This window comes from Oryctolagus cuniculus, chromosome 13, assembly GCF_964237555.1.
Source record: "Oryctolagus cuniculus chromosome 13, mOryCun1.1, whole genome shotgun sequence".
In the NCBI taxonomy this organism is placed as follows: Eukaryota; Metazoa; Chordata; class Mammalia; order Lagomorpha; family Leporidae; genus Oryctolagus; species Oryctolagus cuniculus.
The window spans coordinates 57,153,166-57,178,458 of NC_091444.1; the positions used below are offsets into that span (position 1 = coordinate 57,153,166).

Sequence of the window (25,293 nt, forward strand, 5' to 3'; positions counted from 1 at the left end):
TCTCTACCAACAGAATTGAGTAAAACTGGTTTAAAAAAGAAAAAAAACATTTGAAACTCTCAGCAGAATCTCACACTTCAACTTTACCAGTAAATCACTCATCTATTAAGTTTTCTCAAGCATGAGTCACGGACCCACATCCCTTATGTCCAGCCTCACAAAGTAATTTTGCACCAAAAGCAGTCTCCTAGGGGGGATAGCAGGGAATTTACACATGGCATAAAGAGATGTGATTAATCTAAGGCATTAAAAAACTATAAGGATTTAAAAAGAAAACATGTGAATAATCAGGAGTGACTAATAAATAAATTACCAAACTTCTTCCGTGGGATTTTTCCCACCAAACCAACTTTGACATTGGTGGGGGGGGGGGGGGGAGTGCAGAACTGAGATGTATCCTTATTCTCAGAAACATCGGTCGACTTCTACCACCTCAACACAGGAAAAGCTTAGGCTTACATCCTTCACTGATAAAGATTACACAATTAACAAATCAAAAGCTTATCTAAAAAGGAAAAGTCTTTTAAAAGAAAATCAGATGAGTATCATAGCCATTTTAATGTCTTCTCAGGTGGATATCTTGGCCTATAAATCCCTCTATTCAATTATACAAGGATGATGTCAGGCTCTGTCTCTCAGGGTGTGTTGTGAAGACATCCCAGGACAGAAATGAAAACTCTTGATTTATTGCAACATCCCAGGCTTCATCCTTTTCCCCTTTTATCACTTGAACTGGAAGCTAACAGCCAACTCTAACACAGAGGCAGTAAAGAGAATAATCTGAGCTTATAGTTTGCTAAAGCATGGCTGAAGAAATAATGACTATAAAGGGAAGAATAAAACCCTAGCATCCTCAAGAGGACCACAGTGAATACAAGAAGTTATCCTCATCTGATTAAACATGGTTTTCTAACTAAATAACCTTGGGGAGCTTGATACACACATTTTCTTTTTTGGTGCCTACAGGAAGTCTTTAATGCATTTCTTGAAGCAGAAGTCATGTGATTATTGTCCAACATCATAGTTATGGCAAGCATGACATATGTCTCTTCGTAGTAAAAAGAAAAACATGCAAACTCAGACTGGGTTTGGGCTTAAAGAGACACAAATTGGCATCTTCACGTATAATGCTCAGGAGCACTCACCCATGCTGGGCCTGTTTCCCTTTCTTCTACACTGGGTTTTCCCTTTTCTGGAAGATCTCTACACCCTTGATCTCTTCTCCGACAGAAGATCTGCCCAGTGTGTAAAATTTCTCTGGCCCTTCTCACCTTTTTCTCCTCTTTTCAGGGGTCATCGGGAAGAAGGTAAGAATCATGGCGAGGGTAGGGGGGATGAGTGTCACCTGGGGAGGTTGTTAATGCAAAAAAATTAAATAATTTGTCCAAATTTTCTGCCTTTTTTCTTTCCACTCTTCCCCACCCTAGAAAAAAACAGTTAATACTATAGGATAATGGAAAGTCTAACTGGGATGGGTGAAAAGGAATGAACTGATTATTGTGGCGACCCATGAGTTAAAAATAACTTACCAATAAAAGGATCTGGGGAAATGAATTCACACCCTGCAGCATTCTATTCATGCCCACAACCCTTCGATCCATCTGAAGGCTGATTCATGTAACCCCTGGACTTCGTGAAATATATGGAGTGTTGTTACCAGTGGGTGTCACCAATAGCTGTGATTAACCCATTTCCAAAGTTTCTAGATGAGTAGAATGGCCTGCTTGGGTTGTCATGGTGGGGAGGAGATCAATGTGCAAGGTTTGAGAAGATATTCCTTTTGCCACTGATTACTGGTTTTTTAATGACTACACAGAAAGAAGAGGGACAAATACTATGGTATTTGTATTGGAATTGGTCCTATTCCTTGTAAAATTACTTTATTAAGTTTATCATAATAAATATTTTCAATGTCAACTTTCCTCTGAATTTTAGCATGAGTCTTTATAACAATATATTATTATTTCCAAATGATTTCTGGGAGTTAAATAAAAATGATAATTTTAGCAAGAAGTATAGTTTTACATGCTTTGACAAGGAAACTTGAAAGGAAGAAACAGCCATACATAGTAATTTTTTAATAAGATGAGTTGATTAAGTGCCTGGGGAAGTTAATGAGTGAAAAGAAGAAGAACAATACATAAATCACTGGAAATTTGCAAGAGCTTAGATTTTAAAAATACATATTGGTGCATGTAAACACACAGAAAAAAAAATAAAATAAGTATACAAGCAAAAGAGCAAGACCTTAGTAAGGTGAGTAGGACAGACAGTGATGACAGCAACAGATTCAATATAATCCTGGGTGGTCCAGTGGGGAAAAAATGTTCAAAGAAAAGAATGGGATCGTTATTAACCTATTAAGAGAAAGGAATGACATCTTTATTAAACTATTAAGAGAAGGGAATGGTATCATTATTAAAACAGGGCAGTGAAATATGTGAAGTCACATTAGTAACCTCAAGTATAGCAAACAGGACTTATTAAGCTGGATTAAGAAAAAAGATGTCAAACAAATGACTATTTGGTATGAGTCATGCATACCAAATAGTCTTAGAATTTGCATGCAATATGAGTTGCTGTGCATGAAATTGTATCTTAACATGAGATATTGAAGAAAGTATAAATTTTGAACAATCTGAAATTGTAAGTGTAATGAAGAAAACTGTGCTTATACCCCTCAGAAACATTAGAAATGGAAATGGCCTAGTTTTTTTAAGGTTTATAAGGGCATAAAGATATATTTTAAACAGGTTTTTAACTCCATAGTGTTGTCTGATGTCAAATGGGAAGGAAAAATGAACAAATGGAAAAGATTCATTAACATAAATGTTAAGATCCTTGTGGTAAAGACAGGATATACGTAATAATATTTCCTGTAAAAAATCACTGAAGAAAACATATGGAACATGTTATCAGGAGAGAAAACAAAAATGAGGATAAATGAGCTTAAGAAGTACCTAAAAATGTTTTGGGGAACAGGCGAATTTTTAAAAGGGAGAATCTCAGAGGGATGATAAATATCTTACTAATGTGACAAGAGGACTTAGTCCTAACCAGTGCTGGTGGTTCATGAAGATATTTGTTCAATAACATAACACCAAGGTGATCACCTCACATAAGTACTTTATACTGTTTAGGTGGACAGTCTCTCAACACAGTGAATCTTGGGTCTGGCGTTGTGGTGCAGTGGGTTAAGCCACTGCCTGTGATGCTTACATCCCATATAATAGCACCAGTTCATGTCCTGACTGCTCCACTTCTGATCCAGGTTTCAGCTGTGCTTGGGCACCTACCACCTACATAGGAAATCATGATGGAGTGCCAGGCTCCTGGCTTTTGTGGCCATTTTGGGAGTGAACCAGTGGATGTAAGATTCTCTCTCTCTCTCTCTGCCTTTTAATAAATCTTTTTTTTTTTTAATGTCAAATCTTAAGTTTGAAGATGCAAGCTGCCAAATCAGCTCAAAACTTAATTACTATTTCAAGTCATCATTGTAATTACTCCAAGCTCCCCAGATATTACTCTGGATCAATGACTTGGGGGTCTCAATCTCTATGCCTTCATCTCCTCTCAGAAGCTGTGTTTTTTCCTTCTAAATAAATAGATTCTTGGGTGTACATTGTGATGTAGCAGGTTAGGCCACCAATGGGGACACCACATCCCACATCGGAGTGCCTGGGATTGCCTTCTCCTCTGCTACCAATCCAGCTTCCTGCTAAAGGGCACCTTGAGAGACAGCAGATGCTGTCTTGAGTCCCTGGTACCAGTGGAAGGTGCAAATTGAGTTTCTAGCTCTACTGACTTCAGCTGGGCCATCCTTGGATATTGCAGGCATTTTGGATGTGAACCTCTCTATGCATGTCTCTCTCTCTGACACTTGGCATTTCAAAAAAAATAAAAATACATAAACTTAATGTATATTACTCTAATTTACCTAATACTGTAATTCACTTTTAAACTATGTATTTTACATTAACACTTGTTTCCTTCTGGTTTAATTTCTGTCACTAAACTACTGAATAAACTGAAACCACTTTGCCATTTGATTATCTCATCTACATTTTGTAATGATCAGATTTTGAATATAACCAAGTTTTGTTCATACTTGTTAGAAAAATGGGGAAATGTAATTCTATTCATTTTAAAGGGAAAATTTTTGTTTGGGTTTATATTTGGCTGTGCTACATTATTTTTGGAAGGTTTAATATAAAATGAAAAGAAACAATTGAGTGAGAGGGTTTTGTTTGGTTTCCTTGCTTTTGGAAGACCTCTGTACCTGCTTCGTGTGTGGCAGTATTCAAAAGGAAGCTGGCATTGCTATAATAAAGTTTTCACTTACAGTAAAGCAGCCAAGTCAGTCTGGCATCACCAGGGCAATACTGCAGCTGAACTTTCAAAACAAAACAAGTTACTCTGTCTTTCCTTGCAAGTTCAAAGGCAGGAGATCAGCTCAAAGCCAGTTCTTTATGGAGCCTTGTGCCAACCTAAGCCATAAAAGAAAGGCTGATAATTTAAAAAGCACTCAGCTTCAAGTGAATCTCAACTCAATCTACACTTTCTAATGGTGCTTGAGGAACGCGCATTTTTTTTTTTTTTTGGCACTAGAAAAGAAGCAGGAGAAATTCCAGTTATGAAAAGTTTTATTTGTAATGGTAATTGATTTAAATATATAACACTTAAGTAAAATGGGGCCAGAAGTATATAGAAAAATAGTAAAAGAAACAAATGTAGTCATTTTATACTATACTTAGGGCTGAGAAACTAGTGACCTATTTATCTTTAAGTGAATAATAACATTATTAGAATCCATGTGGAGAAATACACAAAACTAAATATAAAGATTGCCATTTGGATCACTTAAAGGAAAACTTGGTCTACATTCCTGCTAGTACACATCTCATAATGATTTTATGGCTATCTGGAAAAACTGAACAAAACATGCCTATATACTTTCGCAAAACGTTAGCTCAAAGTCAGTGATTTCTGATCTCATTTCAATTTCATTTACACTACTCTCATTTCCTTTCCTATAAACTCTTGGAGAGTTTCTTAAAATATATTTTCTAAAATCTGCTATTTTTATGAGAGTTTTCTGACCTTAATTAAAGTTTGTCAACCATAGAAGGATAACATAGGCTTTTCATTCACTTTGGAATCCTGGCACAACACTATACGAAAAAATTCAACGTAAGCACCAAACTTTTTTCTGTTTTCCCCTGTGCTTTGAAGCTCAAAACACACACATAGAACACGGGTGCTATAAATAGCAGCAAATTAAGTCTTGAATCCTCCAGAGAGGAATTATGAACTGTCTCTAAGAAGTCAACCTTTTCCGGTCTTCACTCCATATATGGGGGTAAAGGACAAGTGATGCTGATTCCTAAGAGAGAGTCAACACCATACATCACTGTACCTGTGAGAAGGGGGAGATAGGAGGGGAGGGAGGGAAAGGTGGTGGTGGGGAGAGCAAGCCAGAGGGAGAGGTGTGAAACTGGGAGATGGGGACAGCATAAAAGTGAGCTCAGAAAAAGAAAGAATAAGAAAGGAAAGAGGAGAGGGGGTGGGAGTGTGGGTGGGAAGGAGGATAGGTTGGGAAGTACCACTATGTTCCTAAATCTGTATATATGAAATACATGAAATTGTTCACCTTACGTAAACAAAAAATTGTTTAAAAAAAAAGTGAGCTGAAGAGAACATGAGCCAATTTTAATTTACACATTTAAATTTGAAATCAATAATGCAAACCTCTCTTTTTTCAATATGTAAATTAAAAATACACAAGTTCTTAGATTTTGTTTTCAATTCTCTTTCCTATATGAGAACTTGAGGGAAGAAAGAAACTTTAAACTTTTCATCAAAACGGCAACAAACCAGTTTATATTCCAATGTTAAACCAAGGGAGGAGGTAACCTTCATAAACACAGCAAACTTATCCTCTGGGGGATTCTGTTGATTGTGGCCAACAGTATATACTGGAAGGCAATAAGGGTTTCCTAAAAAGGTTTTAATATTCCCAAGGCCCATGTACCTTTAAAAAAAGGCACAGTCCATATATCTTTAGTCTCTTCATCAAAAGCAAAAAGAAAAGGTATAAATTTCTCCTCCAAGGGTTAATGGACTCTTGCCTGTAAAATAATATTGTTCCTTAAGTTAAAAGCAGCTTATACTTTTGACCACATATATTTTTGGGGGCAGATGGAAGTTTATCTTAAAGTTTTTTCAAGCTCGAAAAATACCCAATTATAATCTGACATCATGATTATTCTTTGGGGAACTAGAACTACCAGAATAACATTTACCTTCTCTTATGAAAAAGTAGATATTTATATGCATCCAAGCTAAGGCTTGGAATTATTATTGAAATTTGAAAGGCTTCCATTATTTTTACACACCCACAAGCAGTGTTTGAGTGTTTCAACTTTTCCACATCTTCATCATACCAGTTATCATCTTTCTTTTTGACAATGGCTATGTAGTAAATGTTAGGAGATGTCATGTTGCAGTTTTGATTTTTAATTCCCTAATGCTAATAATGTTGAGTATCATTTCTTGTGCCTATGGACACTGATATATCTTCTTTACAAAAATGTCCATTCAAGTCCTTTGTACATTTTTTAATCAGGTTGTTTTATTATTGTTATGTTGAGGAGCTCTTCATAGAGTCAGGATACTATTCACTTAATTGATGATGTACAAATATTTTATCTTATTTTATTAGCTGCCTTTATTTTTTGACAGTATTGTTTACAGGAAATAAATTATTTTTTTTTAGAAATTAGTTTTTTCTATTAGTTACTTCTGTGTCTGCCTTACTTCATTCAAACTGATGTTCTCTAGTTGCATCTATTTTGCTACAGATAGAGAATTTCATTCTTTTTTGTAGCTGAATAATATTCCATTGTGTATATATACCACATTTTCTTTATCCATTTATCTGATGATGGACACCTTAGTTGGTTCCAAATTTTGGCTATTGTGAACAGTGCTGCTCTAAACATGGTGGTGCAGGTATCTCGCTGGTATGCTGTACTCAAGTCTTTTGGGTATAGTCTATTTCTACTTTTTTAAGAATTCTCCACACTGTTTTTCACAATGACTGCACTAATTTACATTTCTACAAACAGTGTGTAAGTGTTTCCTTTCTCCTCATCTTTGCCAGCATTTGTTACTCTCTGGGTTTTGAATTTAAGCCATTTGGACAGGGGTGAGGTGATATCTCATTGTGGTTTTAATTCGCATTTCCATGATGGCTACTGATGTTGAAAATTTTTCATACATTTGTTGGCCATTTTTATTTCTTCTTCTTTTGAGAACTGTCTATTGAGGTCCTTTTCCCATTTTTTTTTTTTTTAACAGGCAGAGTGGACAGTGAGAGAGAGAGAGAGAGAGAGAAAGGTCTTCCTTTGCCGTTGGTTCACCCTCCAATGGCTGCCGCGGCCGGCGCACCGCGCTGATCCCAAGCCAGGAGCCAGGTGCTTATCCTGGTCTCCCCTGAGGTACAGGGCCCAAGCACTTGGGCCATCCTCCAATGCACTCCCTGGCCACAGCAGAGAATTGGACTGGAAGAGGGGCAACCAGGACAGAATCTGGCGCCCTGACCGGGACTAGAACCCACTGTGCCAACACCACTAGGCAGGGAGGATTAGCCTATTGAGCCACGGTGCCGGCCCTTTGCCCATTTCTTAACTGGACTGATTCTGATTGATTTTTCAGTTGCTGATATATTTGGAATATTAACCATTTGTCATATAGGTAGGTTGCAATTTTTCCCCCATTCTGTTGGAAATCTTTCTCTATTGATCATTTCCTTTGCTGTGAAAAATATTCTGAGTTTCATATAATCTCATTTGTTAAGTTTTGATTTTGTTGCCTATGCTTTGGGGATCTTGTCCAAGAAGTAATCTGCTATGCCAATGTCTTGGGAGTGTTTCCCTACATTTTTTTCCAGCAATTTCATACTCTTAAGTCTTAAATTTAGGAAAGATATTTCATGTTCATGGGTTGGAAGAATAAATCTCATTAAAATGTCTATACTACCTAAATGAATCTTCAGAATCAATGAAATCCCTATCAAAATAAGAATGACATTCTTTACAGAACTGCAAAAAAAATCCTAAATTTCATATGAAATTACGAAAGACTTAGAATAGCTAAAGTGATCCTGAGCAAAAAAAAAATAATAAATAAAAAATCAATCTGGAGGCATCAAAACACCTGACTTCAAAGCATATTATAAAGCTATAATAATTAAAACAGCATGGTAAGGGCATAAATACCAATATGTAGACCAATGGAATGAAATGAAGAGATCAGAAATTGATCCACATACATACAGCCAACTGATTTTTTATAAAAGTGCTCAAACCATAGAGTGGAATAAGGATAATCTCTTTATAAACAGTGCTGGCAAAACTGGAGAAATAATGAATAATGAATAAATGAAATTCGATCCATACCTCTCACTATATACAAAAATCAACTCAAGACAGATAAAAAAAAAAACCTAAATTAATTTTATTTTTAAAAAATTAAGGTTTTTTTTTTTTGACTGAGATAACTTCAAAAGGGTCATGGAAAATGTAATTAAAGGTCTATTTTGCAGTGGCCAGCACTCTGTTCCACTTCGGATCCAGCTCCCCAGTAATGCGCCTGGGAAAGCAGTAGAAGATGGCCCAAGTGCTTGGGCCCCTGCTCCCATATGGGAGACCCAGAAGAAGCTCCTGGCTCCTCTGGTTTCAGACTGGCCCAACTCTGGCTGTTTTGGCCATCTGGGGAGTGAACCAGTGGACAGAAAATCTGTCTGTCTGTCTATCTCTCTTTCTCTCTGTAACCCTGTGTTTCAAATAAAATAAACAAATCTTTGTTTTTTTAAAAAAGGGTCTAGTTTGCAGCAAAACAATTTTTGAAATCCATGTATAGTTTTTTCATAATATGCATTTTCCATGAACTTCTTGAAAAGCCCTTATCTGTGCTTTTGAGTCCTATCCGAGAAACCAGTACCTAGTCCATGGTAATATTTACTCTTATGCTTTCTTCTGAGCATAATAGCTTTATCTCTTATATTTAAGTTTATATTTTTATGAGTTTTGTTAATGGTATGAGGTAGAGATTCAACTCCATTCTTTTCTATGTGAATATTCAGCTGTCTCAAGGTCATTAAAAAAAAACCAAAAAAAACTATTCTTTCACTTTTGAAATATCTTGTTACCATTGTTAACAAAAATGTATATAGGCCAGTGCCAAGGCTCACTAGGCTAATCCTCTGCCTGCGGCACTGGCATCCTGCATTCTAGTCCCGGTTGGGGTGCCAGATTCTGTCCTGGTTGCTCCTCTTCCAGTCCAGCTCTCTGCTGTGGCCTGGGAAGGCAGTGGAGGATGGCCCAAGTGCTTTGGCCCTGCACCCACATGGGAGACCAGGAGGAAGCACCTGGCTCCTGGCGCTGGATAGGCACAGCACACCAGCCATAGCAGTCATTTGGGGGGTGAACCAACGGAAAAGGAAGACCTTTCTCTCTGTCTCTCTCACTGTCTAACTCTGCCTGTCAAAAAAAATGCATATAATAAATGTAAGGATTTATTTCTAACCTCTTAAACTATTCCACTGACCAAGATGTATCTTTATATGCCAGTACCACTACTGTGTTAATTATCTTTGAATCTAAGATGTGTCTTTGATAACAGTATAAATTTGAAATTTTCTATAGACCATCTGGCCATGTCTTTCTTTAGAGTAAATTAATGCATACACACTTCATGTTATTATTGTTATGGCTAAATTTAGTACCTATCAGAAATGGATAGATTCCTGGACACATGCAACCTACCTAAATTGAACCATGAAGACATCGAAAACCTAAATAGACCCATAACTGAAACAGAAATTGAAACAGTAATAAAGGCCCTCCCAACAAAGAAAAGCCCAGGACCAGATGGATTCACCGCTGAATTCTACCAGACATTTAAAGAAGAACTAATCCCATTTCTTCTCAAACTATTCAGAACAATCGAAAAAGAGGGAATCCTCCCAAATTCTTTCTATGAAGCCAGCATCACCTTAATCCCTAAGCCAGAGAAAGATGCAGCACTGAAAGAAAATTACAGACCAATATCCCTGATGAACATAGACGCAAAAATCCTCAATAAAATTCTGGCCAATAGAATACAACAACACATCAGGAAAATCATCCACCCAGACCAAGTGGGATTCATCCCTGGTATGCAGGGATGGTTCAACATTCGCAAATCAATCAATGTGATTCACCACATTAACAGACTGCAGAAGAAAAACCATATGGTTATCTCAATTGATGCAGAGAAAGCATTTGATAAAATTCAACACCCTTTCATGATGAAAACTCTAAGCAAATTGGGTATAGAAGGAACATTCCTCAATATAATCAAAGCAATTTATAAAAAACCCACAGCCAGCATCCTATTGAATGGGGAAAAGTTGGAAGCATTTCCACTGAAATCTGGCACCAGGCAGGGATGCCCACTCTCACCACTGCTATTTAACATAGTTCTGGAAGTTTTAGCCAGAGCCATCAGACAAGAAAAAGAAATCAAAGGAATACAAATCAAGAAGGAAGAAGTCAAACTATCCCTCTTTGCAGACGATATGATTCTGTACTTAGAGGATCCAAAGAACTCTACTAAGAGACTATTGGAACTCATAGAGGAGTTTGGCAAAGTGGCAGGATATAAAATCAATGCACAAAAATCAACAGCCTTTGTATACACAAGCAATGCCATGACTGAGAAAGAGCTGCTAAGGTCAATCCCATTCACAATAGCTACAAAAACAATCAAATACCTTGGAATAAACTTAACCAAGGACGTTAAAGATCTCTACGATGAAAATTACAAAACCTTAAAGAAAGAAATAGAAGAGGATACCAAAAAATGGAAAAATCTTCCATGCTCATGGATTGGAAGAATCAACATCATCAAAATGTCCATTCTCCCAAAAGCAATTTATAGATTCAATGCAATCCCAATCAAGATACCAAAGACATTCTTCGCAGATCTAGAAAAAATGATGCTGAAATTCATATGGAGGCACAAGAGACCTCGAATAGCTAAAGCAATCTTGTACAACAAAAACAAAGCCGGAGGCATCACAATACCAGACTTCAGGACATACTACAGGGCAGTTGTAATCAAAACAGCATGGTACTGGTACAGAAACAGATGGATAGACCAATGGAACAGAATTGAAACACCAGAAATCAACCCAAACATCTACAGCCAACTTATATTTGATCAAGGATCTAAAACTAATTCCTGGAGCAAGGACAGTCTATTCAATAAATGGTGCTGGGAAAACTGGATTTCCACGTGCAGAATCATGAAGCAAGACCCCTACCTTACACCTTACACAAAAATCCACTCAACGTGGATTAAAGACCTAAATCTTCGTCCTGACACCATTAAGTTATTAGAGAACATTGGAGAAACCCTTCAAGATATTGGCACAGGCAAAGAATTTCTGGAAAAGACCCGGGAGGCACAGACAGTCAAAGCCAAAATCAACTATTGGGATTGCATCAAATTGAGAAGTTTCTGTACTGCAAAAGAAACAGTCAGGAGAGTGAAGAGACAACCGACAGAATGGGAAAAAATATTTGCAAACTATGCAACAGATAAAGGGTTAATAACCAGAATCTACAAAGAGATCAAGAAACTCCACAAAAACAAAACCAACAACCCACTTAAGAGATGGGCCAAGGACTTCAATAGACATTTTTCAAAAGAGGAAATCCAAATGGCCAACAGGCACATGAAAAAATGTTCAAGGTCACTAGCAATCAGGGAAATGCAAATCAAAACCACAATGAGGTTTCACCTCACCCCGGTTAGAATGGCTCACATTCAGAAATCTACCAACAACAGATGCTGGCGAGGATGTGGGGAAAAAGGGACACTAACCCACTGTTGGTGGGAATGCAAACTGGTCAAGCCACTATGGAAATCAGTCTGGAGATTCCTCAGAAACCTGAATATAACCCTACCATTCGACCCAGCCATCCCACTCCTTGGAATTTACCCAAAGGAGTTTAAATTGATAAACAAAAAAGCGGTCTGCACCCTAATGTTTATTGCAGCACAATTCACAATAGCCAAGACCTGGAACCAACCTAAATGCCCATCAACGGTAGACTGGATAAAGAAATTATGGGATATGTATTCTTTAGAGTACTATACCGCAGTAAGAAACAACGAAATCCAGTCATTTGCAACAAAATGGAGGAATCTGGAACACATCATGCTGAGTGAAGTAAGCCAGTCCCAAAGGGACAAATACCATATGTTCTCCCTGATCGGTGACAACTGACTCAACACCAAAAAGGAAACCTCCTGAAGTGAAATGGACACTATGAGAAATGGTGACTTGATCAGCATAGCTCTGACTGCTAATGGACAACTTAATACATTATCCCTCATAGTATTTTTTTTTTGTCTGTTCTACTTAATATGACTGGTTTAATTCTGTAATTATCACACAGTTATTCTTAAGTGTTGAAAATTAACCGAAATGTGATCCCTGTTAAACATAAGAGTGGGAATAAGAGAGGGAAGAGATGTATAATTTGGGACATGCTCGGGCTGACTTGCCCCAATTGGTAGAGTTGGAAACATACCAGGGGATTCCAATTCAATCCCATCAAGGTGGCATGTGCCAATGCCATCTCACTACTCCAAGTGATCAATTTCAGTTCACAATTGATCATAATGAAAGGACTAAGAGTCAAAGGGAGCACATAAACAAGTCTAGTATCTGCTAACACCAACCGATAGAATAAATAAAGGGGAGAGTGATCCAACATGGGAAGTGAGATACTCAGCAGACTCATAGAATGGCGGATGTCCTAAATAGCACTCTGGCCTCAGAATCAGCCCTAAAGGCACTCGGATCTGGCTGAAAAGCCCATGAGAGTATTTCAGGCATGGAAAGCCAAGACACTCTGGCAAAAAGATCTCTGTGAGTGAGATCCCAGTGGAAAGAACAGGTCTTCAAAGAGGGAGGTGCCTTTCTCTGAAGGGAGGAGAGAACCTCCACTTTGACTATGACCGTGTCTAAACAAGATAAGAGTCGGAGAACTCAAGGGGCTTCCATAGCCTTGGAAACTCATAACTGGTGCATAGGGAGATTACTGATGCCATAAACAGGAGTGTCAATTGGTAAAGTCAACAACAGGAGTCACTGTGCACTTACTCCTCATGTAGGATCTCGGTCCTTAACGTGCTGTACACTGAGGCTTAATGCTATAACGAGTACTCAAACAGTATATTTCACTTTGTGTTTCTATGGGGGTGCAAACGACTGAAATCTTTACTTAATGTACACTAAACTGATCTTCTGTAAAAAAAAAAAAAAAAAAAAAAAAAAGAAAGAAATTTTCAATTCCCAACTTGACTCTCACTGGGATTAAACATGACAATAGGTCTGATCTGATTTCATCATCATTTTAAAAAAATCATCTATTATTTTTCACTTTATGTTTCTGTGTGGGAGCAAACTGTTGAAATACTTACTTAAGGTATACTAAGCTGATCTTCTGTATATTAAGATAATCGAAAATGAATCTTGATGTGAATGGAAGGGGAGAGGGAGTGGGAAAGGGGAGGGTTGTTGGTGGGAGGGACGGTATGGGGGGGGAAGCCATTGTAACCCATGAGTCGTACTTTGGAAATTTATATTCATTAAATAAAAGATAAAAAAAATAAATCAATAAATTTAGTTATCTGCCATTTTGTATTGTTTTCTATTAGTCTCTCTTTTACCTTTTTATTCCTCTTTTATTGTTTTTTTTTCTTTGTATTAGATCTTAACCGAATTAAGTAGACACTGAATTCCTTTACTGATTTTATGTTTGAGTTTTGTTAGTGGTTGCTCTAGGGTTTACAATTTAAGAGGATATTTCAAAATTTAAAATCTATGCAGAGTTTTTGCATAATACATTTAGGACACATTTTTCAGGAACTTTTTGAAGACTCATCACATGCATGATATTTTGCACTAAAATTATTTTTTTTTTAAAAAAAAGGACTTATTTATCTACTTGAAATACAGAATTACAGGGAGAAAGAGAGAGAGAGAGAGAAAAATCTTCCATCTACTGGTTCACTCCCCAAATGGCCACAAGGGTCAGAGCTGGGCCAATCTGAAGCCAAGAGCTTCTTCTGGGTCTCCTACATGGGTACAGGGGCCCAAGTGCTTGAATCATTTTCTGCTGCTTTCTCAGATGCATTAGCAGGGAGCTAGATGGGAAGTGGAGCATCTAGGACTCAAACAGATACCCATATGGGATTCTGGAGCAGCAATCAGTAGCCTTATCCACCCTGCCACTGTCCCAGCCCCAGTAAAATACTTTTAATTTAATTTTCCATGAATCTCTTGAAATATGCTCATATAGGTTCTGAATTACCCTTTTTTTTCATTTTTTCCTGTAGATTTGAATTATATCTGGTGTCATTCCCTCACTCCAATACAGTTTTTCCCCCTCTCATCTCCTTTGTGCTATTACCAAACATATTATATTCCTATATGTTACAGGCCCAACAATATGCATACCACTTTGTAGAGTTGTTTTTAAAGGCAGTCAAGAAAAAAATGGGAAGAACCATATATTTTTGTATAAATAAAAATTGTTTATTAATGCTCTTTGTGTGACTTTGTGCAATTTCAGATTACTGCTTGTGTCATTTACTTTCAGTCTGAAGAACTTTCTGTAGTATTTGTTGAAAGGCTGGTCTGCTAGCAACAAGTTATCTGAGATTTTGTATATATTAGAATGTCTTTATCACATCTTCATTTTTAGAAAATTGTTTTGGCTAGATTTAAGATTCTTGGTTGATAGTTTTTACTTTCAGCCTTTTTTTTTTTTTTTTTTTTTTTTTTTTTTTTTTTTTTTGGACAGGCAGAGTGGATAGTGAGAGAGAGACAGAGAGAAAGGTCTTCCTCTACTGTTGGTTCACCCTGCAATGGCCACTGCGGCCGGCACACCGTGCTGATCCCAAGCCGGGAGCCAGGTGCTTCTCCTGGTCTCCAATGCAGGTGCAGGGCCCAAGCACTTGGGCCATCCTCGACTGCCTTCCTGGGCCACAGCAGAGAGCTGGACTGGAAGAGGGGCAACTGGGACAGAATCCGGCGCCCTGACTGGGACTATAACCCGGTGTGCCAGCACCACAGGTGGAGAATTAGCCTATTGAGCTGATACACTGGCTACTTTCAGTCTCTTGAATATGCCATCCCACTGCCTTCTGGTCTCCATAGTTTGGGTAAGGCAGCTTAAAATTTTGAGGCTCTCTTGTATGTGATGAGTTGTTTTACTCTCACTGCTTTCAAGGCTTTAAATTTTCTTTCAACAATTTGATTGCCATATATTGGGGTATAGATCTCTATGCTTTATCTACGTGTAGCTCATTAAACTTTGCGATTGTGTGTGTTATTTTTCATAGACTTGGGAGTTTTCCACCATTATATCTTCAAATATTGTTTCTGCCCTTTTCTCTCTTTTCCTCATGATACTTTTCACATGTACTGGTCACTTAATGGTGCCTCACATTTTTATGAGACTATGTCACAGTTTTCATTCTTTCTTCTCTGTGTTCTTCAAATTAGATAGTCTCTACCTTCAAGTTTGCTCTTTCTTCTGCCACCACAAATTATTAAATGATCTAGTGATTTTTTTTTCATGCTGGTGACTGTTTACTCCAGAATTTTTAATTTTCTCTTTATTGGTGTTCCTTACTAGATGAAACACTATCATCATATCTCTTTTCATAGTTTCCTTGAGTCCTCTGAAGATATCTACAATGGATGGTTTGAAGTCTTTTCTGTTGTTTAAGCCTAATTTCTAGGCTTCTTCAAATGATGTTTCTTTTGCCTGTTTTCCTGGTTATGGACTACACTTTCTTGTTTCTTTGCATGTCTCATAAAATTGTTACTGAAAACTGGTTATTTCAGATAATAATTTGTAACAACTCTATATGCTGATTATCCCTTCCCTTTCATACAGGCTGTTGTTTTTGGTGCTTATTTAATGAAGTGGCTTAGCAAGACTGGTTCAGTAAAACCTAGTTCTAACACACCGTGTAGTCTGATGTTCCTGCACACATTTCACCCAACTGTTTATCTTTTAGCATGGCTTTCTAAAGGTCTACTCAGAGATCATAATCACAGAGGGTGCTTAAGTCTCCCAAACCACTTAAGAGTTTTAACTTACTTACCCATTGCATGTGGTGGAGTGGGGCAGAGTGTCTTGGAAGCTGCTATCACAATTGAGGAAGTTTATAGAAACACACATACATGCACACACACACACACACACACACACACACATTCAGGACTAGTAGCTTGGCTTTTCCCCCTCTAATTGCTCCTGAGAGGGTACAACCTTGGGTATTCACAGAGCTTCCAGACTGCCAGGGATGACTGGGGTATTATTTTTAATCCTGGCTTCCTAGAAGTTGACCCTGGGTCAGAGTAGCTTATTGCTCAGTCAGTCTGGACAGAAGTATGTTTAAGACTCATGTCAGTGAAGCTTCCACTGGTTTTGATGAGTCTGCGTGAGGCTTGAGAATGCTTTCATGTGTGCCCCATGCTGTGCTGTGACTGCCCCTGAGAGGGTGCAGCCTGGTACATGCGCATAAATCCAAGAATTGCCCGTGTTCCATAGAGGGCCTGTCTCAGCATTTCATTTTGATTCCTGATTCTCCCTGGAATAGAGCTTCTGCAAGAGGGTACTGGGGAAATGACAAATGTTAATATCCTGCTTCTCCCAGGATGGAACCAATGCCATTGACAGAGCTGTGGAGAGAGGGAGCTCCTGTCTTCTTGGCAGTAAATCCCTGGGTGAGAGCAGAATTGAAGATGACTGGTGATATAACAGGTCATACCCCAAATGTCACAAAGTCACACTGTTCTTACTGAATTTTAGATTTTCTGGAATGACTGCTTCTCCATATACCACATGCCCTTAGGACAATTCCTAGAGATCTTATATAATTTTTTAAATAATAAAAAATTATAAAAATATAATTTTCACTAGTTAAATTATGGTTTTGCTAGGGAGAGGACCCATCAAGTTCCTCACACTGTCTGTCTAGAAAATATAGCTAAACAACTCTTTAAAGTAATATTTCAGGAGCAGGCATTTAGCCTAGCAGTTAACACACCCACATCCCACAGTAGAATATCTAGATTCAGTTCCTAACTCCTGACTTCAGCTACCAGCCAATGTGGATCCTAAGAGGAAGCAGTAGTGGCTTAAGTAATTGGGTTCCTGAAGCCCATAGGGGCAACCTGCGTAGTATTCCTGCCTCTAGGCTTCAGACCCAGCCATTGAAGACAGTTGGCAGGTGAACTAATGGGTAAAAGCTCTGACAGACTGCCTCTGTCACTGTCTCAAATAAAATTTTTAAAAACAAAGTAATATCTTAGTGGCATATCAGACCATTAATTTTTCTTTTAAACCTTAAACTTGTATCTTCAAATTATCAGAATCACTTTCAGCTTATATCACACTGAGTTAGACTGGGAAAAATCTGATCTATGTCACCAGCACCCCTGCCCACAGGCCAGAAGTATGAGCTGTAACTACGTATATCAAAAAAGAATAAAATGCCTTTGCTTTGGGGTTACCTAAAATTCTATTGCTATCTGTGGTAAAGAAACATACATTCTGGCCGGCGCCGTGGCTCACTAGGCTAATCCTCCGCCTGCGATGCCAGCACCCTGGGGTTCTAGTAACCGTTGGGGTGTTGGATTCTGTCCCGGTTGTTCCTCTTCCAGTCCAGCTCTCTGCTGTGGCCTGGGAAGGCAATGGAGGATGGCCAAGTGCTTGGGCCCTGCACCTGCATGGGAGACCAGGAGGAAGACCTGGCTCCTGGCTTCGGATCAGCGCAGCGCGCCAAGCATGGCGGCCATTTGGGGGGGTGAACCAACAGTAGAGGAAGACCTTTCTCTCTCTCTCTCTCTCTCTCTAACTCTGCCTGTCAAAAAAAAAAAAAAAAAAAAAGAAAAGAAACATACATTCTGCTGTTTAATACTATGCCACCAAGACATCTTATAATTACAATTCAATTCTCACACTTATTTCTAAGATGGCAAACCTGAAAACTTCCAGAAGGATAAGAAAGGAAATATGTTCAGCTAGAGGAAATGAATATAAATTATCTACATGCACATTCCTGAAGCTCTCCAACAGGAGTACACAGAAGCCTGCTATGATATTGACTGATTTACTGTGGTTTTAAATAAACTTCAAGGAAATCGTTGCTCATGATGCTATTCTCAAAAAGTCACCCCTAATCCTATCTATATATCTCCACCAAATAAATTCTTCATAGCCCACTTCAAACTGCATCTCCTCCACCTAGGCTGTATCCCAAGTCTAGCCTTCACCTTCTATTCAACTCTGACCACCCACTGTATTTACTGTCTTTAGTACATAGTGTGGAACCTGAAGAGTAATTGACTCAATACTGCCTCTCTTGGGTTATTCCATGATAACTGCCAGGGATGTAAGAGAATCTCTGTGCCCTCTCTTACATATTTAGCTTATTTTCTATGCTGTACTCCCTACTGACATGGATAAATTCTGCTACCGTAATGTCAAAAAAGAACGCAACAGTGAAATTTAGCTTTTACTGTTTCACCAGCAAAATAAAAGAAAGCTTCCTTTCTTTAGTTTTTCAGGCTCTCTGTAGTAGCTACCGCCCTCTAAATTGGCACTATTAAGAAAATGCTCTCCTAGCATCTGCTCCAAATACAATTTATACTCTCTATCCAACCTTCTTTCTTCAATTCCTGTAGATCATGATAAACAAAACATCCATCCATTAAAACTCAGTACTTCTTTCTTATACAGCTAGTCCAAGAGAATCTTAATATAATAATATAGGAATAGAAGTCCAAAAGAATTAATCCTCAGCATTATAATTCTATATATTATCAAGGAACAATCAATCAAATTTCTCTAATATACAACCTGACAAGGTCAAGAATCATTAGTTTAATTATCCTTCTTTTCTATGATGCTGTTTTTTTTTTTTAAGCTGTTTACTTAAAAGTATTAAAACAATTTTTTGGCTGAAAGAAAATTTTAAAACAGAGGTTATTATTGTCGCATTCTTTCAATTGATTGGGTGTGCTCTATGAATAGTTATAGGAATAGCATCTTCAAAATATAATAAATCTTTCAACATCTAAAACAAATCCAGATTCCATAAAACCTATGTTTGTCTAATTATAGCTTTGTATTTTGATGTGGTTTTCTATGTAAATACATTTTTAAGGCTTGCAATTGGAATGTATTCTATTAAAAGCAGATGTTCAAAGTTACAGAGTACCAAATGTTTATTATGTATCCCAAAACAAATCTAAATTGTCTTATTATAAGATATTTGGTTTTTCAGACATTTGAGGTCTTCAGTCTAAAAGACAAATATAAATGTTCAAATCAACCAAAACACACCTTTTCTTCCTACAATTCAAAGACCCCAACACAAAAATATAATACTTCTGCTAAGCAGACTATCATTCATCTTATCATCCTGTGAACACTGAAATCTCCAGCAGTCATTATAAAACATATTTTTAGAAATTTAAAAATTAATGTTTGTAATAAATAAAACTGAAACAAAAATCTACAGATAAAATACAAGCATGTAATCTTTTCTTCTTTTCTGTAGTAATCAATATTACACCATCAGGCAATATTTAAAGTTTAGCACATGCATTCCCCAAATTTCTCAACACTGCAGGAAAAAGCATTATAAGAGCAATCACAGCTCAGCTAAGAATAGTTAGAGCTAGTATAATCTGTACCTGATTTAGGAGCAGCTGACTAATGAATGCTTCTTTTCTCATCATTATTATGAATTTTACAACATTAAGAAAACTTTATTGGAAATTATCAAGCACAATAAAAAATGAAACAGGATACCAAATGTCTAATTCTTTATCATATTCGTCTGCACTAAATATGAATTCTAATGAATCAATCCTTTCATTACTTCTCCTTATAATAAGGAGGAGATTTCATTATTTTTCTAATCCTATTCCTAGAGGCTGAAGTCAACAAATATTTAACTAACACAAATAGTTTTTCTTTCCAACTCTTTGGGCAAAGCATTTTGAAATGATAAATGGGACAAGCCTCACAGAGGTTCAATTGTGTTATATAAAATGTTTATGCAAATGTCAGCTATGGATTTTAAACAATAACACAATTTCTTCTTATTCACTCTTGTTAACTTCAGTGTGCAAATTTACATTATGGGTAACATGTTCCTTTAACAGACATTTTAAGCATGATTAGACATTGCTTCCTCAAGGCATATTTTACCATGATGATTCTTTTTCTGTTATGGGGTGAATAAAAATTATCAGCTGACATTTGGTGTAGTTTCACCACAGTTGCTGTCTTTAGCCATTATATACACCACACAACAAATGACCCTTATTTTTAACTACTCACAGAAGTGTATATGTTTAAAGCTCACATCATTTAGATAAACTTCTATTTAGCTGGGCAAATGTCACATTTGGTGGTTTCACATCCATGTACTTGTCAAAATATTTTAGAATGTTAGAATATTTTTTTCCTTAAGATATATTTTATTTATTTAAAAGGAAGAGTTAAGGGCAGGGGTCAGGAAAGGGGAAGAGAAAGAGAGAGAGAGGGAGGAAGAGAGAGAGAGAATATTCCTTCTTCTGGTTCACTTCCTAAATGGCTGCAACAGCTGGGTCTGAGCCAGTCTGAAGCCAAGAACTAGGAACTTCTTCCTGGTCTCCTACCTGGGTGAAGGGAGCCAAGTACCTGAACCATCCTCCGCTTTCCCAGGCACATCAGCAGGGATCTGGATCAGAAGCTGAGCAGCCAGGACTCAGACAGGAGCCCATATATGTCAGCACTGCAGGCAGTGTAGTAGCTTTACCCACTATATCACAACACTGGCCTTGGAAAAGGTTTGAAAACTGGTTCCACATACATTTTTGTAAGTGCAATTACAGTCATTTAAATATTGAGCATACTTAGACAGGTATCTAGCACACAATAAGATGACACTTGGGACACCCATATCTATACTGGGATGCCTGGCTTGGCTCCACTTTCAGCTTCTTGCTAACGTGCGGCCTGGGCTAGGAGGCTGCAGATGATAGCTTTGGGTCCTGCAACTCATGTGGGAAACTCAAATTGAATTCTCAGCTCCTCCACTTCTATCTGGGCCCTTTCCTGGGTATTGTGGACATTTGGGGAGTGAACCTACACGTGGAAGATATCCCTCTGTGTCTGGATGCCTTTCAAACAAAATAAAAATTACAAATTAAAAAATATATACTAAAATATAAAAACAAAAACAGTACAAATTCAAATTATTTTTATGGTCTAGTTATAAATAAAATACTGCACTTGCAATTCATATTTCACATTCATATTTATGACTTTTGAAGAACATAGGCTCTGATCAGATTTAAACTTGAGTTCCTCCCCTTACCAGCTTGGGAAAATTATTGATTTTCTCTATATCTCAATTTTCTGTTCTATGAGATAGGGATAATTTTGTCTATCTCCTAGAATATGAAGAATAAATGAACTATTTTAAGTGGTAAGAACAATAACTAACACATGGTAAATACATGGGACAATATGACTTGTGATTTCCATGATTATTATTGTTGTTGTTGTCATAATTAATACTATGTTTGCCAAAATTTATTTCCTTATGATCTCACTGCACACAGAATTAACCAGAAACTTTTTTGAGATACTCCTTATTATTGAAATCTTTCCAAAGTAAATTCTCACATTTTCTTGCTCATAAGCTCAGGATAAACTTTACCTTTTTTTTATCACATAAGATCCTCAGATGGCTGAGGACCATTATCAATTTTAATAATCACTAAGTTATCCTGGAAATAGAGAGGAGATGGAACTAAATGTTTACTAGTTTTAGAGCATTCCTTAAAAATGGGCAAGTGTATTTGTGTGCTGATGTTTAAACATGGATGTCATATGAGACTGCTTTACCTATTATTTTCTTTATTCCTTAAGGGCTGCTACTGTTGTTTTAAGTTAGCAGGTTAACATATAATTCTAATTTATAAGTCTCACATGTATAAAGGTCACAAAAAACTATAAAACTATATTCCAATAAACTCTCATTCTAATCTTCCTTTGTGTAATACTTCAAGAGAAAGAGAGAGAAGTTACAGAAATTATCACAGAACAAATTAACATATATTTTCCATAAGAAAAATATAAAATGCTTGTCTCTAGTTCCTTAGTGGAAAAAGGCATTTAGAAAATACAAGATATTCATCATCACTACTGGTCTGGGTGTCCACAGAATAATCCTTTCTCCTGATGCCAAACGGCAATGTGCCCAGCAGAGGAATCCTCTGTTATCACACTGAAGACGTCTCTGCGTGACAGTAAAAACAGCCCAGGCAGCTCATTAAATACCAGCACATTCAACTACAGTCCTACTTTCAAGAGGAAGACAGATCACAGAGAAATTATTTGGCTATTTTTAAATATTTAAAGAAAAACAGAACTTCCAGCTTCCATTGTATATAAGAAGAATTGCTTGAAATACCTCCATAAACATATGCCACAGCATTAAAGCCTATTAATTTTACTGGAAATGAATCATGAGGTACCAAAATGTCTGCACATACGATTGGTATTCATTTCCCATAAAAAGTGGAACCATTTTCATGCATCCTAAAAAGACACTTTCGTTAACGAAATTCTGCATGTCTCAAGTAAATGGAATGTTGGATTTTTTATTCCAAACACAAGAAAATTAAATAAAATTAGGTTTCTGCAGTAATATTTCACTTTGCAACAGATTTTTCTCTAGCACACAGGAAAAAAATCCTTTTTTCCTTCCAAAAGCAAATTTCAGTACCAAGAGCCAAGCCAAGGAGTTGCTGGCTTATCAGGAGCCATGAGATTGTTCCACAAACCCTGTCTGAAACTCAGTCAACAGTAGCGTCACTATCAATAAGTGCAAATTACCACGTTGGCAAAGTCTCTTACCTACAGTTTATGAAACGTCTTAATGACAGAGTAGGGTGATTAGGCTGAGACGATACTCAACACATACACGCTGTTTAGAGGCCATCACGCCAACTCATTCGCAGTTTCAATGATTTAGACATATATCATATATTTCAGTAAGCTAAAATCTGAACATAACATCAACTAGAGGATGGAATCCTATAGTCACAAGCAACTTGTGAGAAAATTTCCTCATTTGTATTCCCTTATTTGGGATGTGGGGAGGGGGTTGTTTACTTTTTGGGTATTTCATCCCTGCACCAGAGACACTCTGTGCCATGTCTGTCTATTTGTCAAGTAATAGTTCTGTCTGCCTCGCTTTCCTCCGTGTCTTTACACCATATTCCTTGTGCAGACAGGTCTCCTGAGAGAAGACGACTCAGGGTCAGTGCACTATACACAAATATACCATGAAAAAGATGTTTAGAATATTTATCTCTGCCAGAGAAAATATAGTTTTCCATTTATTTACCTCTCTTCTCCTTAACCTCGGACTTAAAATTATGACATAAATTATTTTCTGGTTTTTAATCACTCCTGGGCAGAGTCAGATATTTATGTAGTATTCTGCCCTTAGGCAGCTGGTTTATTCCTTTCTCAAATACTTATTGGGAACTTACAATATCCCAGGTACTGCTCCATTTACTATAGTCACTGATCTAAGGATATCAGCTACCAGTTATAAAGCAATAAAGTAGTTTTGAAAAATTCAATTGTATTGGGTTTGGATCTCCATCATTCTGAGATGCATGCAATGCATGGCTGAGCCTGTCCCCTTTTTAACTATAGGTTCTAGGGGGCTAGCTGTCCTGTTTAAACCCATTCATTCCTGGTTGGACTTGGTAGGGTCCATCTCCTGGAACTTGTCTGCTCTGAAATAAATAGCCATAGAAACAACACTGGGCCATGTGCCTAGTCAAAATTTCCAGGTCAGAGGCAAAAATTCAAGGAATGACCCTATTGATTGTCACACATTCAAGGAAATCAGGGCAGTAGAATACTGGGGATAAGGGCCTTGTTTCTCCATCCTTGCCTCTCAAGACTGACCTGTTGGCCTTTTCTTTGCCAGATTGCACCCTTACAACCACCCTGCAGAAGTCAAACAATGTAGTCACTCCATTTCAGGGTAAAGGATGGACATCAATAGCAATTCCTCATACCTTGAGCTCATTATTGTGAGGTTTTACTGTACCTTCCTGAATGACACCTTTGAGAAATTTATAATATAGTTTTATATTCAGGCCCAGAGTATGTACAAATTAAGAAATGTTGCTTGGAAATGTTTTTCTCCAAAAGCACCATGCTTTTTCTGACTCAGGTGTCCCAGGTTAGATCAAAGAATCTAACAGGAAATGGAAATGGCAAAAATGGATACAAGGGTTTCTTCTGTATTTCAAAGACAGTATGACTGTTAGCTGGGTTCTAATAGCTTGTGCCTCCATTCTAATGCAATAAAATACAAACACATTATCAGTTATTAAGAATTATACTTTTGCTTTTTTTCATTCACTGTTTCTTCCACTCATATTAGCACCCAGATAGATTTATATCAAGTTGAAATTTATTTCAAGATAACTAATTCTACAAAGAAGCAATAGCTCAGATTTTTTAAAAAAGATGTATTAACAATTTACAAATGAAAGAGCATTAACACTTGATGGAGATGATTATTTATTATTCCATTTGGCCAGCCTAACTAAATCATACATTCTAAAATTCTAACCTTTGCTATCTCTGTAAAGTCTGTGGAAGTTTCTGTAGCCCAGAAACTATTTCAAGCATTTTCTCTAATGAAACTTAACACTTATGCCAAAAACACTGTCCAAGTTCCAAAAGCACAAGAATACTTACTTGTTTAGCCTTTGTCTTTGAGATGGTGTCAGAAATAGGTTTCTTTCTCTCTTTTACAGCTGTCTTAGAAAATAATTCCTCAAATTCATGACAGTCTATGGATGGCTCCTCAATTTTTTCCCAAATAAGTGAAGGACTGGAATCTCTAAAGTTAAGCGAAACAATAATGAAAGGGCCTTCAAGTCAAACTACGTATCATGGTAAGCATATACTACATATCAAAGTGAGCACAAACAGAATGGAAGAAGGAAAGGAGGGGAAGGAACAGGCCAAAGGAAGATAGGGAAGGAAACGGGAAAGAGAAAAGGAGGAAAGAACATTTTGTTTTGTCAACATGATGAGAAAATTAAAATACTATCCATAT

The 25,293-nt window shown here is 37.3% G+C and overlaps 1 protein-coding gene across 3 annotated transcripts in view; it reads right to left on the reverse strand.

The window, feature by feature from the left end:
• Positions 1–25,293, reverse strand: part of LOC100356313 (formin-2) — a 355,035-nt gene that overhangs the window by 221,408 nt on the left and 108,334 nt on the right. For 2 of the 3 annotated variants that reach the window (XM_008268219.4, XM_070055559.1), the window contains exon 6: positions 24,930–25,074. In XM_008268219.4, the coding sequence (XP_008266441.1) occupies positions 24,930–25,074 (145 nt within the window). Of the gene's footprint in view, positions 1–1,146; positions 1,346–24,929; positions 25,075–25,293 lie in introns of those variants that run through there. The other variant, XM_070055560.1, reaches the window with a different exon arrangement.